We start from the raw sequence: 17,544 nt of genomic DNA on the forward strand, positions 1-17,544 counted from the left end.
GAAACGTTGTCTACTGTTATAGCTGGATGCAATGGTGATGAATACTTGTTTATTGGGGGGGATTTCAACTGCACAGAGCAGGATATTGACAGGAATCATGTTGAACCGCACATGCTTTCTCGCAGGAAACTTTGTCAATTTATGCAGACACATGATTTAAGTGACGTATGGAGGAATTTTTACAGAGATCAAAGACAATATACATGGACTCACGTCCATAGTAATATGATTTCATTAGCAAGGCTTGACAGGTTTTACTGTTTCAAGCATCATCTTAACATTTTTAAGAATTGTGCTATTACTCCTGTAAGTTTTTCAGATCATAGTTTGGTTGTGTGCAGTGTGTTCCTGAGCTCGGTGAAGCCAAAGAGTGCTTTTTGGCATTTTAACACCACTTTAACTCTGGATAATAATTTTAGGGATGTTTTTAAAGCCTTCTGGGATGGTTTTTGTGAATGCAAGGCATCTTTTATCTCTTTACAACAGTGGTGGGATTTCGGCAAGGTGCAACTCCAACAACTGTGTAAACAGTATACTCGAAATATCACAAGAGACAGAACCCAGTCAATTGAAATTTTAGAAGCAGAGTTAGTTGAAATTCAGAATTTGGCTTACTCTACTGGGGATCATGATGACATTGACAAGTTGGCAAACAAGAAAGGCGCCTTAGCTGAGCTTTTAGGTTTTAATGCACAAGGAGCGTTGATTCGTTCACGTTTTCAGTGTGTGGATCAGATGGATGTACCCTCAAAATTTTTCTTTAGCTTGGAGAAGAAAAATGGGCAAAAGAAATGTATTCACTCTTTGCAATCTGAGTCTGGAACTCTTTTGACTAGTGTGCATGATATTCGCAATAGAGCTGCACGGTTCTATAAAGAGCTATACAGGAGCGAACTAAGCGGTGAACAGGCTGACAGTGTGTTCATGGAGGGATTGCCACAGGTTTCAGAGGAATCCTTGGCCGAGCTTGATTCCGCCCTGACGTTGGGGGAACTAGAGAGCGCACTTCAAAGTATGGAGTGTGGCAAGGCTCCTGGCCTGGATGGCATCCCTATAGACTTTTATAAGTCTTTCTGGCCTGAGGTGGGGGAGCATTTGCTGGAAGTGCTTAACGACAGTCTTGCTGGAGGTTTCCTGCCGGTGAGCTGTCGTAGGGCAGTCCTCACGCTTCTACCCAAAAAGGGTGATCTCACTGATATTAAGTGCTGGAGACCCGTGTCGCTCCTGTGTAGCGACTACAAGTTGTTATCCAAAGCACTGGCTAACAGGCTGGGTAGAGTGATAGACCAGGTCATCCATCCGGACCAGACATACTGCATTCCCAGTAGATCCATTTTTGACAATGTTTCTCTAGTCCGTGATGTCATAGACATGGCCAAAATTTTGGGGCTTGATGTGGGCTTGGTCTCTTTGGATCAAGAGAAAGCGTTTGATAGGGTTGAGCACAGCTATCTATGGGACACTTTATTTGCCTTTGGATTTAGTGAAGGCTTTATTCAGAAAGTCAGGGTTCTGTACAGCGGTGTGGAGAGTATTCTCAAGGTCAATGGTGGTTTAAGTGCTCCGTTTAAAGTTGGCAGAGGTGTGAGGCAAGGCTGCCCTCTATCTGGCATGCTATACTCTCTAGCAATAGAGCCTCTTTTGCAGCGAATAAGAATAACTTTAAGGGGTGTGTCTGTGCCTGGGTGTAATGTACCCCTTCGGTTGTCAGCCTATGCGGATGATATAGTTCTTCTAATTAATGGGGGAAGGGATATAGAGATGGTTGTTGACATCCTTAAGGATTTTGGGTTACTCTCATCGGCCAAAGTTAACTGGTCAAAGAGTGAGGCTCTATTGCTGGGTCAATGGGTGGAGGGAGTGCCAAGTCTACCGGGAAATTTGAACTGGAGGAAAGATGGTTTTAAGTATTTGGGTGTTTTTCTGGGGAGTGATGAAATCATGGAGAAGAATTGGGAGGGGGCAGTTGAACGGGTTAAAGGAAGGCTTGAAAGATGGAAGTGGCTATTGTCAAAAATGTCATACAGGGGGCGGGTATTTATCATTAACAATCTGGTAGCCTCATCCTTTTGGCATAGACTAGCCTGCGTAGACCCTCCACCTGACTTATTGCAAAAGATTCAGTCTGTTTTGGGGAATTTTTTTTGGGATGGGCTGCATTGGGTACCTCAGTCCGTTTTGTTTTTACCTAAAGATGAAGGGGGGCAGGGCCTCATACATTTGCATAGTAGGACTGCAGCTTTTAGACTGCAGTTTGTAAAAAGGCTCTTGACAGGGCCTACAGATGCTGCATGGAGGTGTTTGAGCTGTGCAATACTGAAAATGGGTGGGTGTTTGGGGTTGGACAAATCCTTGTTTTTAATGAAACCAGATGGAATGGTGTTTTCAAATCTGCCACCGTTTTATCGTTGTTGTTTGAAAGTTTGGGCTTTGTTTAATATCAAAAGGCTTGGCCCTGCAACCTCCTTATATTGGCTCCTGCAAGAGCCTGTGGTGGGGGGTGCACGACTGGATATCTCCTCAGACAATTTCCCTTCACTTCAGAAGATGCTGTGTGACGCCAAGATTGTCACATTGAAAGATGTAGTTGACCGGGCGGGACCACATTTTGGAAATAGGAGGGGGCTTGCCGATTCCTTGGGCCTGAGGTCGCTTCGGGTTGTGTCGCAGCTCCTGGAAAAATGGCGTGCTGCTTGCACGAAGGATGAAATTGAATTGCTTGTGGATTACTCTGCAGGGGGGTGTCGTCCTGATGAGCAAGACCTTTTTCCTGGGCTGGTAGTTTCACCCAACTTGGACGGGTGTACTGGTCCACTTCTAACACCTAGGAACCCAAACGCTATGTTGCTGAATGTGGTCACCGGGAATCAGCTGTACCATGCTTGTGTCAAAGTGTTTAATAAAAAAGGTTTAGAGAGCAGGGCTGACACACCTTGGAGCGCTGCTCTCAAACTGGATAGTGGGGTGAGGCCTGAATGGAGAGCACTGTATAAACCACCATTGGCTAAGAGAGTAGGGGACTTACAGTGGAGAATTCTTCATGGAGCAGTTGCTGTCAATGCTTTTGTTTCAGTGATAAACACAAATGCTAGTCAGGAATGTCCTTTCTGCTATCAAAGGGAAACAGTGTTTCATGCGTTTTCATTGTGTTTAAGGTTACAACCTTTGTTTTGCATGTTGCAAGGTTTATTTGGTGCTTTCAGCGAAGAGTTCTCCACAGAGATGTTTGTCCTTGGTTTTAAATATGTCAAAAAAAGTCAAAATGTTTGCAAACTGTTGAATTTTATCCTGGGTCAAGCCAAAATGGCTATTTATATCACTAGGAGGAATAAGGTTGAGAACCAACCTGGAACTAATGTTGTTGTTCTGTTTCCTGCCCTGGTTAAAGCCAGAGTTTTGGTTGACTACCATTTTTATAAGCTGATGCAAAATCTGGAAACCTTTGAGGATGTGTGGTGTGCCAAACATGCAATATGCACTTTGTTTGAAAGTGAATTACATTTTAGCCATCTTTTATAGTTTTTTTGTTTTTATTTTGTCTTTTATTTACCTTTTTTTTTTTATCTCTAACGGCAATGATTGATTGATTGATTGTCCTGTTTTTGAAACTGGAAATAAAGCATGTTTTTTAAAATCAAAATCAAAATCTCTCTCCCTCCCTCTCACACATAAACACAAACAAACTCAATACATATTATCACTTATTCACATGTAGAGGGTTACTGTTTCATCAGTACAAATAATTTCTCTCTCATCTGCATCCCAGTGCACAACCGTATTCCGCACAACCATATTCAATAGTTTATTACAGTTCTGTTTGGTTGTTATAGAAATTAACTAAGCAATATAGCACGAGTGGGAGTGGGTTGCTGGATATTCCCACGGGTGTTGTTGCCTGCGCCACTCGGCCTCCGGCCTCATGGCTACGGCCGAACAACACGTTCAAAACATTGTTTAAAACTTCACAACTTCACATTGTATCGTGGAGTGATTTTTTATTAGCTATGAAAAGTCTGAGTTGATTATCGTGTGATATTTCAACTCATGGAATGTCTCTCGGCCAATCAGAAACAAATGAACAGCTCCATAGAACCCAATTGTTGTATAAGATGAAGTATTTATCCTATTTCTCTGTACAGCCTGACAAACTGCAGCATTACCCAGGGGGCAAAGGGGGTTTTACAGACATGGGCTGCTGTAAAAGGTTGTCATGCAAAAATAAAATCTAGGATGTCCCAGGATCACAACCTGGGTGGCCAACCCGGTCAATAAGCTGCTGTTTGTGTGTTATCGCCCTTTTTATGCCCCAATATAAGTCTATGGACGAATATATTATGGGGTGAATAGGGTAAAAATTTTAACAAATAGATATCCCTACAAAAATTCCTCAGATGATTATTTACATTAAGGCAATACTTTTTTGTATTGCAAGTTTTTTTAAAAAAATATCATGTACAAGTATGTAAATGAGGCATCATACACTTAAAGGGATAATCCGGAGTGAAATGCACTTTAGATCAATTTTTCGGACTATTGGGAGTACATACGTTGAGTTGACACCAAAATCATGTCATTCGGATGTATTTTGAGAAAGTTTGAGTTCACCGTTTTTAGCCAAAACTCGTTAGCCTGGAAGTGACCGGGGCAGGTCCTTTCGCCACTACAAAACGCTATTTTTATACCTCTTCTACTGTTCCAAACAACACTACACTTACGTGGTAGTGAGTAGAGGGTCCCTAAAGCCAAACCGAAGTATCCCCACGTCTTTATGTGGTCGGATAGAGAGTCCAGAATGAATTTAATCGAGTCAGTACCTTCCGGAAATGTCGCGGCGGCAGCAGCGCAACGCTTCAACAACACTTTACTAACATTTCCGGAAAGGTACTGACTCGATTAAATTCATTCTGGACTCTCTATCCGACCACATAAAGACGTGGGGATACTTCGGTTTGGCTTTAGGGACCCTCTACTCACTACCACGTAAGTGTAGTGTTGTTTGGAACAGTAGAAGAGGTATAAAAATAGCGTTTTGTAGTGGCGAAAGGACCTGCCCCGGTCACTTCCAGGCTAACGAGTTTTGGCTAAAAACGGTGAACTCGAACTTTCTCAAAATACATCCGAATGACATGATTTTGGTGTCAACTCAACGTATGTACTCCCAATAGTCAGAAAAATTGATCTAAAGTGCATTTCACTCCGGATTATCCCTTTAAATGTACGCAATAGCCAAATTATCAATGTTTGGCCTGTACCTTATGGGTGAATACAGTAAGAAACAGCCTAGGCTGAGCCTAACCTGTATATTTTCTAGGATCTTACACCCTGTAGATATGATTATGAATATGTGCTATGACGAGTCACCTTCTTCCACAACATTGGACAATGCATCTCTCTAAAGTATTTGCATTGTATTGTAATGCATTGATTCTCAATGAACACCCATGTAGCTTTAGGTTAGCGTAACCCAAAATTGTCCCATGTTGACATTAATTTTTATATTCAGCATAGCCAGATCTTTCACAAAAAGTTTGTTGGGTTGATAGAGGTGCACTTTAAGCCCCCCAAGTCCAAGGCTATAAATGTATGCACATTTTGCATATTTCATTAGATAATGGTTCATCTACATGAATGTATAAAGTATTTCAGAAAACTTACAATACAAAAAAGTATTATCTTACAGTGAGTAATCATCTGAGGAATGTTTGTGGGAATATCTATTTGTTAAAATTTTTACCCTATTCACCCCATAATATATTCGTCCATAGACTTATAATGGGGCATAAAGAGGGTGATAACACACAAACAGCAGCTTATTGACCGGGTTGGCCACCCAGGTTGTGATCCTGGGACACCCTAGATTTTATTTTTGTATGACAACCTTTTACAGCAGCCCATGTCTGATTTCCCTAAAATAGGGGGTTTTGCCCCCTGGGTACATTGGAGAGGAAGGCTTCACAGCTCTTGCATCAGCACTGAGATCAAACCCCTCACACATGAGAGTGCTGGGGCTGGGAGGGAGTAAAGCAACAGACTCACAAGTGAAGCATCTTTCTTCTCTTCTGGAGAATCCCAGCTGTAAACTGGAGATACTAGAGTGAGTATCACAGGCCAAACACTGAGAGCCAGATGTACTAACGCTTTTGAGCCCACTTAAGACGTATTTGTTTTGCAACATGCAGATAAAAAGATGGCGATGCATGTACAAACAAGCCGCACTGAAGTATAAGACGGCCTGTTGTGGGAGCTGAGAATGTCAAATTGCACTTTTGCGTCTCATGCAAATGCACTCATAAGAGGATCAGGAGGAAATGGGGGTTGTGTGTAAAAAGATGTGACAAGTGTAAAATGTGCTTAATTATGTATTCCCCTTTATTCACTAAAACTGCCCATGAAAGCTCATTTTGTGCTTACATTTTGGTAACACTATGGTAAGGGTACATTAATTATCATGAATTCATGCATGAATTAATTCAGGATTTATGCATTACTTCATTGACTCATCAGGAATTGACATGAGTTCATAGTCTGTCATCTGTGACCTCATACATGAACAGCACATCAACTAAATCATTAGGTACAGAGGGTACATCATTATCAATAATGATGTATTAAGCATGATCGTGATTATTTTCTTCCTAAAACAGGTCATCGCTGCTCAAATTCTGATTTGAACACAACTTTGCAGTTCTCTGAACACATGCCATTATTCGCCATTTTAGTCGAAGGGACACAGACATGATGAACTCATGAGCAGCTAACCTTAAATTCATGTAATCACAATGACCATGCTTAAGTACCCATCTTACCTAATGCTTTAGTTGATGTGTTGTTCATGCATGAGGTCATAAATAAAAGGCAATTGTCAATTTGAATGAAGTAATGCACCCTAATGTTATTGTACCCTAGTGCAGATTTTGTTTGTCCACACAACCATATTCAATGGATAATTAGAGTACTATTTGATTGTTATGAAATTAAGATGTAGTAGTAGAAGTACTTCTCCTTTTCTCCTTCTCTCTGCAGCCCAAACCCAATTGTTGTATAAAATGAAGTATTTCTCCTATTTCTCTGTACAGCCTGACAAACTGCAGCATTGGAGAGGAAGGCTTCACAGCTCTTGCATCAGCACTGAGATCAAACCCCTCACACATGAGAAAGCTGTGGCTGAAGGGGAGTAAAGCAACAGACTCAGGAGTGAAGCATCTTTCTTCTCTTCTGGAGGATCCCAGCTGTAAACTGGAGATACTAGAGTGAGTATCACAAGACCAAATACTGAATTGCTATTGGTGAATTTGACAGTGAATTTTACTCAAAAACACACGTTTTTCTTCATTCACATGAAATTGGTTAAACACTATCTTTATACTATTTCTTCTTGATCCCCCTCTCTCTCTCACACACACACACACACACACACACACACACACACACACACACCACACTCACAGACTCACTCACTCTCACACTTACAGACACAAACACACCACACACACTCACACTCACACACACTCACACAAAACATGTATCATACATTATTGCAACGGCAGTGTGCATGCTTGCGTGGGTGTCCGTGTGTCCATGCGTGTGTAATGGTGTGGATGGGAGTCCAATTAAATGTGTGTGTGTGTGTGTGTGTGTGTGTGTGTGTGTGTGTGTGTGTGTGTGTGATGGTGTGGAAGGGTGTGTGTAAGTGTGTGTGTGTGTGTGTGTACAGTATGTGTGTGTGTGTGTGTGTGTGTGTGTTTGATTTGTTTTGTTTGCATCACTGATGAATCGACCTTTTTCTGTGGCAAGCATCTACACAGTATGTATCTTGCTGCTGCTGTGCACTCTTGCACTCTTTTCTTCCTCTCCTAGTAATATGCTAGTTTCAAGGTTAGAAATGGTTGCCAGGTGATGGAAAATGTTTTTTAGATCCTCAGCTGCATGGTTGACACCCTCTTTACTAGTCAGGTAGGTATTATCTGTTTCTATTTGAGATCCTACTTTAGGTTGACAAAAAGCTTTCAGGTACTCCTCTTTGCTGTTATGGACCCATCTGTAGGTTTCTCTAGTGCTATACAGCAGACTGGGCCTTGTGTGTGTGTGTGTGTTAGTATTTTCACTCATTTTAAGATACACAAATTTGACTGTGATCAGACAGAGGTCAGGGCCTGAATTTCATTTTTCACAACGGGGGGAATTCCCCCCCTCCGTGACTCCAATGGGGGACAATTATACAGTTTGGGGGGGACAATTATACAGTTTGCGGGGGACGCTACTTGTAGGCTTTGGTGTCTGGGTGGAAGTGGGCTCTGGGCAGGATGGTGGAGATGACTAGTTTGGACGTGGGACATGTCACACACACACACACACACACACACACACACACACACACACACACACTAGTGGGAAACGTCTCGGTTGCTTGTCACAGCAGCACTCTCTCTCTCTCTCTCTCACACACACACACACACACACACACATGTGGGAAATGTCTCTGTTGCTTGTGTAATTTCGTGTAGCAGGACAAGGTCTTACGTCCCTTGTCTAGCCCGGTAGTGGTGCTATAAGTGGCTCTTGGAATGAGCCAATCAGCATATGGGAGCGGCTATAAAGTTCCAGCTTTTATTTTGAAGGCTGATGTCGTAGCTACACAACGTTGGTTGTTTACCTGACTTCAGCCTTCACCGTTTCCCTGGTGCTGTATTGGCCTCTCCTCTGGCCAGTTCCGTATGTCCACCGACTTCTTGGACTGCAGCTAGTCGCTGAATATGGGCCTTAACTGACCACATCTGAGCGATCTCGGTGGCATCTTGGTTCTAGTTTCGAACGCTGCTGTTTTGTTTTGTGTTTATTTTGTTCGTTTCATTCCGTTTGGTAAATTGGCTGTGTTTAACCACCACGAAGTCCGAGTGCTATAGGGAACTCACTCCCTATGTGTTTAACTAGATGTACCGCAAAGCGATACACAATATGACCGCCGCTCAGTCCTGCACATTCTCTCCGCAAATATCAATCACGCTTGTGTTTCCATCGCCTACTCCATCCCTACTGCAACTTTTATGCATGTAAATGAGTGTGTGCATGTGTGCGCTTGCTTTTGTGTATGAGTGCTTCTCTGTCTAGTGTGAGTGTGTGTCTGCTTGTGTGTGTGTTTAATGTGTCTCTGAGTATACTGTATGTTCACTGTGTTCTCTGCCGTCACTGTCACTCCAATATCAGATAACACACACACACACACACACACACACACGCACATGCGCACGTGTGCACACACACACACACACAAACACACATACTCACACACACACACACACACACAAACACACACACACAGGCACACCCAGAGAGAGAGAGAGAGAGAACACACACAGAATACACACAGATAACACAGACACAGAGAGAGAGAGAGAGAGAGAGAGAGAGAGAGAGAGAGAGAAAGAAAGAGAACACACACAGAACATGCACATACACACATATACACACATGCAAACACACAGATGGGCACACAGAAACGCACCCACACACACAGGCTATAGTACATCACACACACATTCACTTCTCAGCTCCGGTGGTCTCACAAAATGTACTCAAAGATGTGTGTGTGCATGTGTGTGTGTGTGTGTGTGTGTGTGTGTGTGTGTGTGTGTGTGTAGGTGTGTGTGTGTGTGTGTAAGGGTGTATGTGTGCATGCGTGTGGGCGTGTTTGTGCATGTGTTTGTATAATGTTTTATGTACATGTGTGTATGTAGTGGTGCGTGTGTGTGTAGGTATGTGTGTGTGTGTGTGTATTTATGTGTGTGTGTGTGTGTGTGTGTGTGTGTGTGTGTGTGTGTGTGTGTTCCTGCATGTTTGTTGCACCCAGAGCAACCATTCTCTTTTAAAACATATTTGGAAACTAGTTGATTAAAGGTTTCTAATGGTGTCACTTATATGTTTCTAGGACAAAAACTAGCAGAGATTGAGATGTTTGGAACAGTTTTTGAAATCCCCAGGGGGGATTTAGACTCCAGATAATACCACCATCTACTGGCCGATGGGTATACAGTCCTGAATGTACACATAAATCCATTTATTTTATAGCCCCCCATGGATGAAATTCCACAAAACTTGGCATACTCCCAGAGGGTGTCAGGTTAATCATACACATGAAATTTGGTGCAGTTCATAACATCTCATCTGAAGATAGGGGCAATTAAAGCAATATTACATTGCATTTTCAATTTTTACGATGGGGGGGCAAATCACAAATGACTGGTTATAAGCTAAGTTGATGCAAGCTCTAGAGAACAACATACCATAAACATTTTGTCATCCTCGGTGCCACGGTTCAGGTAGTTATGTAGGAAAAACTGTCATTTTTGGGCTTCGGGCGGGGGCAGCGCGGGGGTGGAGTGACCCCCGGGGACGAAACAAAAATTTTCCATAGAACTCTACTGGGGCTACATGCCCACCAAGTTTCATGCGCTCCGGTGTTACGGTGTCCCGGGAATCGTTGACGAAAAATGACGGGAAAAAAGAAAAAAAAAAAAAAAAAAAAAAAAAAAAAAAAAAAAAACTTTGACAACAACTATATGACCGCTTCGCTAGCTACGCTAGCGGCGGTCATAATGATAATACAGAAGAGTTTATTTTTGGACACACGCCTCTCTGGTTTTCTGTGACCCCGAACCTGTGTTGCCTGGTAGCATAATTCATTAACCAGTCTCAAAGAATTCATATTCTGAGGGGAAGGGCCTCAGATGGCGTAGTCGACATGTTGCAATGTAGAGCAAACCGTACACTTTGCCACAAGAGCATATATTTTTTAATGTAATTAAAAGTAACTTTGTTACTGTATGTCTGCTTGACTGAGTTGTTGTGGTCAAGTCACTAGATTAGCACTGGTTTGGCATTATCTTGGTTCACTTTATTTATTTGCATTTCTTTGTAAATGTGAAAGTAGCTTCTGATGTAGCAAACTATATTTGCAATGTAACTTAACTTGCTACATTTCTCCTGAGGAAGCCTTTGTTTTGCTGAAGTTTCGATGTAGACTTTTATTTGATGTAGAGTATCTGGTAGTTTAGCTCACTACATTTCCCAAGTACACTGTAGGGGAGAAGCTCTTCATGTAGTGGTACAGTATATTACAGTATATGACATTACATTAAAGTTTGCATTCAGTATATGTACTGTATGTATTGGGGGCATTTGTCAACATTATCCCTTCTATACCTGTAATAAGTGATATTTTTGTCTTGTCACAGACTTGCGGGCTGTAAACTCACAGAAAAGTCCTGTGAGCTTGTGGCCTCAGTTCTGCTGTCACCAAACTCCCTCATAGAGCTGGACCTGAGTGAAAACAACCTGGGATATTCTGGAGTTCAGCTTCTTTCCAAAGGACTGTCTAATCCCCTCTGTAGACTGCAGACATTAAGGTTGGCGATTGACATTTCTTTGTGGCCATGCATTTCCTGATACACAAAAGCAAGTGCACAAATGCACACACTAATTTACATACAGTGGGGAGCATATGTATTTGAACCCATGCGTAAGTTGACTAAAAAGAGGAATATAAAATCATATTTTGACTATTGATCTTGATGCCTTAATTTCAAAAATGAGTAAAAACCAATTTTCTTTGTGATTGAAGAATGTATCGTGTTTGACTGATTAAAGAATGGTGTTTTTTCCACTTAGCCTATTAGCCTGTTTGATGCTCTTTGAGCTCAATGCAAATCAAACAGGCTAATAGGCTAACTGGAAAAAAACACCATGCCGATCTCTAGCTATGGTGAAGGGTATGTGATGATGTTGGGCTATTTTAATTCCAAAGGCCAAGGGAACTTTATCAGGATGCATAATATCCTTAACCTGACTTTCGCCAGATCCTGTAGTTCGCTGTCTGCTTCACACAAGGATCTGGGACTTCTCGATAGGAGATGTATTTCTGAAGGCTGGTCGTTGTAAAACATCCTCGCATGTGATTTGATAAACCATTTGCCTGTTATCTTGAATGACGTGCTAGGCTTCTTCAAGCTCTTGCCAAACCTGGTCGGAAGAAGAGTAAAAACATCCTTGCCACCAATAAATGTCTTCAAAACTATTTTCTGTTAATCTTTTAAAGAATGAATACTCGATAGATTCGACAAAACGGTTGAAATAGCAGTATCAATGTCAGCACATGACTCCTCGCTGCGTGCCGCCATTGTTATTTGAATCAAACACTCGCTTCGGCGCTCCTGATTGGTTGCTCATTTTTTGATCACTGGAAGGAGTTTGGATTGCCCTCGCGTCCAGACCCTTGTGTGGAGCTCAGCGAAACGCCTCTGGTGGAGCATGGCGGAACTACAAGGGTCTGGCGAGAGTCAGGCTATAATATCCTAGCTCCATGAAATACCTGGCCTTTAAACATAAAAACATATGAAAAATCCTCCTGCTCCTATATGGGAATTTAACATAGGGGTCAAATACTTATGCCCCCTGTATTTAAGGAAGAACATTTATTTTACATTCTTCAATCACAAAGAAAGTAGGTGTCCTTAGTGGTTTGATTTTTACTCATTTCTTGAATTGAGCCATTAAGGCATTAGGATCAATTGTCAAATGAAGATTTTATATTCCTCTTTTTAGTCAACTTTAGCATGGGTTCAAATACATATGCTCCCCACTTTAAATACATAAAGTTGTAGCAGTGGATGGTGTAGGAGATGGAAATAAATTGACAGGCGTGATTCATTTTTGAGGAGAAAATGGACCCCGCGGCGGTCATATTTTGTATCGCTTTGTGTTACATCTGGTTTATAGGGAGAGTTTATAAACACTATCCCTTCTTCATCATTAATGAGTAAGAACTTGTATTTTGTCAAATTACCTCACAGACTCACTGGCTGCAAACTCACAGAAAAGTCCTGCGAGCATGTGGCCTCAGTTCTGCAGTCACCAAACTCCCTGATGGAGCTGGACCTGAAGGATAATGAGCTGACAGATTCTGGAGTTCAGCTTCTGTCTAAAGGACTATCTAGTCCCCACTGCAAACTGCAGACATTAAGGTTGGTGAATAACATTTATTTATGGCTATGCATTTCTTGACTGTTTAAGAGAGCCACGTCAACATACTGTAACAGTCAAACAGTCTACCTACATCCCTGTACTGTGGTGTTGTACTTACTGTATGAGTAACCTGGCTGACACCAAACCAATTTCCATGCGGGAATGGCTCTGGATTCTCTCAGTTCATTTCAAGAAGCACAAAGCAGTAATTGATTAAAATGGGTTCTCATGCCAACATGTGATCCTTTTTCTGAGAGAGTAATTATTTACACATTTTATCACTGCTGTCATGCATAAGAACTTAATGCAAAAATGTCAGTTGTTCAAGTCTAGTTTAAGATCTCCTATCAAATTACGTATAGAGGGGGGTGCTGTGGCGCAGCAGGCTACAGCGCCCATACCATGTACGGGTCCGAGTGCCCGCGGTGACCCAGGTTCGAATCCAGCCTGCGGTCATATCCCGATCCCACCCCATCTCTCTCTCCCACTTGCTTCCTGTCTACTCTTCACTGTCCTGTAACAATAAAGGCGAAAAGGCCAAAAAAATATACTTTAAAAAAATAAATAAATAAATAAATAAAAAATATGTACAGAGGCAGAGTCTACAATTTAAACCTGAGGGAAATCTGAAATCCTAGAGATGGACTCCCTCTGTCGTTCAGTTTGAATCGTGGAGGTTTACTGGAATCCTTTAATACAGTTGATATCTCCCTCTCTGTCTCTCTCTCTCTCTCTCTCTCTCTCTCTCTTTTTTTTTTCCTTTCTCTATTTATCTTTCTGTCTCTCTCAGGCTCTGTAATTGTGGTATACAGTCCTGAATGTACACATAAATCCATTTAATTTATAGCCCCCCATGGATGAAATTCCACAAAACTTGGCATACTCCCAGAGGGTGTCAGGTTAATCATTTGGTGCAGTTCATAACATCTCATCTGAAGATAGGGGCAATTAGAGCAATATTACATTGCATTTTCAATGTTTACCATGGGGGTGCAAATCACAAATGACTGGTTATAAGCTAAGTTGATGCGAGCTCTTGAGACCAACATACCATAAACATTTTGTCATCCTCGGTGCCACGGTTCAGGTAGTTATGTAGGAAAAACTGCAATTTTTGGGCTTCGGGCGGGGGCACACACACACGTGTGTGCGAGTGTGTGCCTGCGTATGTGTGTGTGTGCATTCGCGTGCATGTGTGTGTGTGTGTGTGTGTGTGATCTGATATTGGAGTGAAAGTGACGGCAGAGAACATAGTGAACATATACACATAGAGACACATAAAACACACACACAAGCAGACACACACACACACACACACACACACACACACACACTCATAGACAGAGAAGCACTCATACACAAAACAGGGTTCGTACGGGTGCTTGAAATCCATGAAAATGCTTGGATTTTAATGTGGTGTTTTCAAGGTTTGAAAAATGCTTGGATTTGGGGTAAAATGCTTGTTAATGCTTGAAAGTGCTAGGCCTACATATTTCTCGGCAGTCTGACTCAATAGACCAATTATTAAATGAAGGAAAATCAAATTAATTTGCTGTATAATAGGCCGCTGACAATGACGACGGGTTTGGTGCTTCTTTCATTCATATCACTCCGCAAGCCTTGTCCGTTCTCTAGTGGATTTCATTGAAAGTGAAAGCAGGCGTGTGTTGATGAATGTTTGATGCAAGTTCGATGTGTGTGGTGAACAATTTATTTCTTAGCAGAAGCCATGAAACGGTAAAGCTCAAATTATTTATTTAAAAGACATCATTTATGAAGTTGTTGGCTTTGCCACGCATTCACGTCCAGTTTGACGTGTCTGGATTTTGCGCTAATGACAGCAATCTCGTGATGGCGATATTGACTTTTCATTTCTGCGCTAGTAAACTAGTCTAGGCTACTGTACTTGAAGTTAGCTGTGACAGACTAGCCTACTGGTTTTCATCGCTTTAGCCACAAAGCCTTACCTTAGGTCAACTAAATTGTTTAGGTAACACCTTGTCACGGAAGTGAACGCGTTTTTCCAGCCGTTCACCTCCGTGCGCCCCATGTCATTCAAAACATATTTCGGGATAGTCATCTCACTATGAGAAAACGTATGTACTTTATGCTAAGAAATTAACAGGTTGGCATTCTTGGTAAACATCAGTCTTGCACATATTATTGAGATGATTTTTTTAGTGGAAATGGCCTACTGTAGCATTGTTCTGATAGATGAAAAAAGTCGCCTATTTAAAGGCACAGTCTGAATTGTAATCCTATAGCTCTCCATTTAGTGTGTGCACTTGAACAACTAGTGATGTAGCCTATAAACAGAGAGGTGTAGGACATGTTACTTTGGAAGGAGAGGGAGTGGTGCAATTTGATTTTCTTTGGAACTTAAATATAATCAAGCAACCTCTTCAAACAGCATCAATATCAATAGGCCTATGGTTCACTATATTGTACAGGGGCAGGCTATATGTTATCAAGTTGGCCTAAAGGTAGTCAAAATTATAACTTTATGTTAGTTTAAGTTAAAACAAAACATGTTATGAACTGAGAAAGTCCATGGTTCCACATCATTGTTGGCAAAATGATCATGATAGCCTACATATTTCAGCCATATCTGGTTTAGTTTTGAGTAGGCCTAGGCTACTTTGCTATAAATGAGTCATAGACTTTATATATACATATATATATAGACTATATTGTAGTATGTTATAATGTTTGAAATATATGTATCACAGTTTATCAATAGTTCTCATAAAAGTCATCTGATGTCATAATTTAAGGGGTTATTTAAAAAAAAAATTCTCCTGGGGGTGTTGGGTATATTTTCCTCTTTTTTTGTCCTTTGCTAATCACACTCCTGAAATATGGTATGAATCAATCCATGCTGTTCAACACCATCGAGTGCTGTCAGTAAGAAAAAGAACAAGGAAACTTTATATGACATAGACCAAATAGAGCAGCAGCAAACACTAATGAAATGGGGCACACTCATTTTCAATGCCCCATTCAGTTAACCTAATGATAGCTGCTGGTTCTGTATTCGGCTTAGGTTGTATCAAATTTTCTGGATCTTTGTCCTACAGTGACCTCAAACAACAGGGCTTTGGATTTGTTCACGCTTGATTTCGGTACTGGAAAACTCATCTTGAAAGTCCTTAAAAAGTGCTTGAATTTGGCCATGAAAAAGGTGTACGAACCCTGACAAAAGCAAGCGCACACGCACACATACATACATAAAAGTTGCAATAGGGGATGGAGTAAGCGATGGAAACAAAAGCGTAATTGATATTTGTGGAGAGAATGTGCAGGACTGATCGGCGGTCATATTGTGTATCGCTTTGCGGTACATCTATTTTTAAATCTCATACAAAATAATGAACAAAGAGGCCTGAAGGCTACATCATTAAGCAGTTTAATGAGTCTAACCTATCATTTAATCCTGGGGGAAACCTGAAATCCTAGAGATGGACTCAAGTCTCATTTGGTTCTGTTGAGTACTGAATCATGGAGGTTTACTGAACTCCCTTCTCAGGATTAATACAGTTCATCATCATCTCTCACCCTCTCTCTCTATTTCTCTCTCTCTCTCTCTCTCTTTCTTTCTTTCTTTCTTTCTCTCTCTCTCTCTCTCTCACAGGCTCTGCAAGTGTGGTTTCTCAAGTGAAGGATATGTTTGTCTTGCTCTGGCCCTGATGTTAAACCCCTCCTGTGTGAAAGAGCTGGATGTGAGCAACAATCATCCTGGAGAATCAGCACAGAAGCTTTTATCTGCTACACTGAAGGATCCTCACCGCAAAGTTGAAGCCCTTCAGTATGTACTCTAGAAACAGAACACTTCAGTTACATTCCTACTGTTTTGTTTTCCTGAGACAGTTTTGTGCACACACAGAAAGAGAAACAATGTGTGGAGTTAACAGGTTCAACACATGATAAGTTGAAGTTGGAGAGAACATGTGAAGATTCCCCTACACACAAGAGAGGATAATGGATTAGGTATCATTAATATGTAGAAATATAAGTAGAGCCAGGAATATATGCATCTTTGCTGTGTCAGCAATTGTCATGTAACAGTCATGTTATCAGCTACTGTTGTGTCTCTACCTTTACAGACTAGTTGGCTGTAAACTCAGTGATGAGTCAGAGATTGTGAGACAGTTCCACAGTCTACAGACAGTTTTAAATGGGGTCATAAAATTAGGGGTCCGCATTAATGTGTTAATCGCGATTCTATTAAGGACCAATCATAACACGTAATTTTAATCGTGTGCCGGCACTTTTTTATTTTACACCATCACTTCTTCTGGTGTCAACGATGTTCTTTGGCTGCTAGCATTTAGATCCTTTGATGCAGCGTTTCTTGTCCTCAAACTGCCACAGACACGTCCTAGTGGGCTTCTGCCTTGTCCTCTTCCTGTAGTCATGGAGTTGCAGAAGCCATGGCCTACTGGTTAGGGCTTTGAGCTTGTAGCCAAAGTATTGCCGGTTCAATCCCCGACCAGTAGGAAAAATGTGGGTGGGGGGAGTGGTTCAGCA

General features: G+C 41.5%; 1 protein-coding gene across 1 annotated transcript; it reads left to right on the forward strand.

Moving 5' to 3' along the window:
* Positions 1-5,993: 5,993 nt before the first annotated feature.
* On the forward strand, positions 5,994-13,816 carry LOC134076631 (ribonuclease inhibitor-like). The gene is made up of 5 exons (XM_062531782.1): positions 5,994-6,094; positions 7,077-7,250; positions 11,232-11,402; positions 12,846-12,960; positions 13,808-13,816. Exons 1-5 carry the CDS (start codon positions 5,994-5,996, stop codon positions 13,814-13,816), a joined length of 570 nt encoding a protein of 189 aa, XP_062387766.1.
* Positions 13,817-17,544: the final 3,728 nt, after the last annotated feature.

The sequence above is a fragment of the Sardina pilchardus genome, chromosome 1 (assembly GCF_963854185.1).
Source record: "Sardina pilchardus chromosome 1, fSarPil1.1, whole genome shotgun sequence".
NCBI classification, from domain to species: domain Eukaryota; kingdom Metazoa; phylum Chordata; class Actinopteri; order Clupeiformes; family Clupeidae; genus Sardina; species Sardina pilchardus.

Excerpts from the sequence above, each read along its gene's own strand:
- LOC134076631 (XM_062531782.1), top strand. The coding sequence starts at position 5,994 with ATGAGAGTGCTGGGGCTGGGAGGGAGTAAAGCAACAGACTCACAAGTG. Across the intron at positions 6,095-7,076 it reads TGTAAACTGGAGATACTAGA|CCTGACAAACTGCAGCATTG; the intron begins GTGAGTATCACA and ends TTCTCTGTACAG. Across the intron at positions 11,403-12,845 it reads TGTAGACTGCAGACATTAAG|ACTCACTGGCTGCAAACTCA; the intron begins GTTGGCGATTGA and ends ATTACCTCACAG.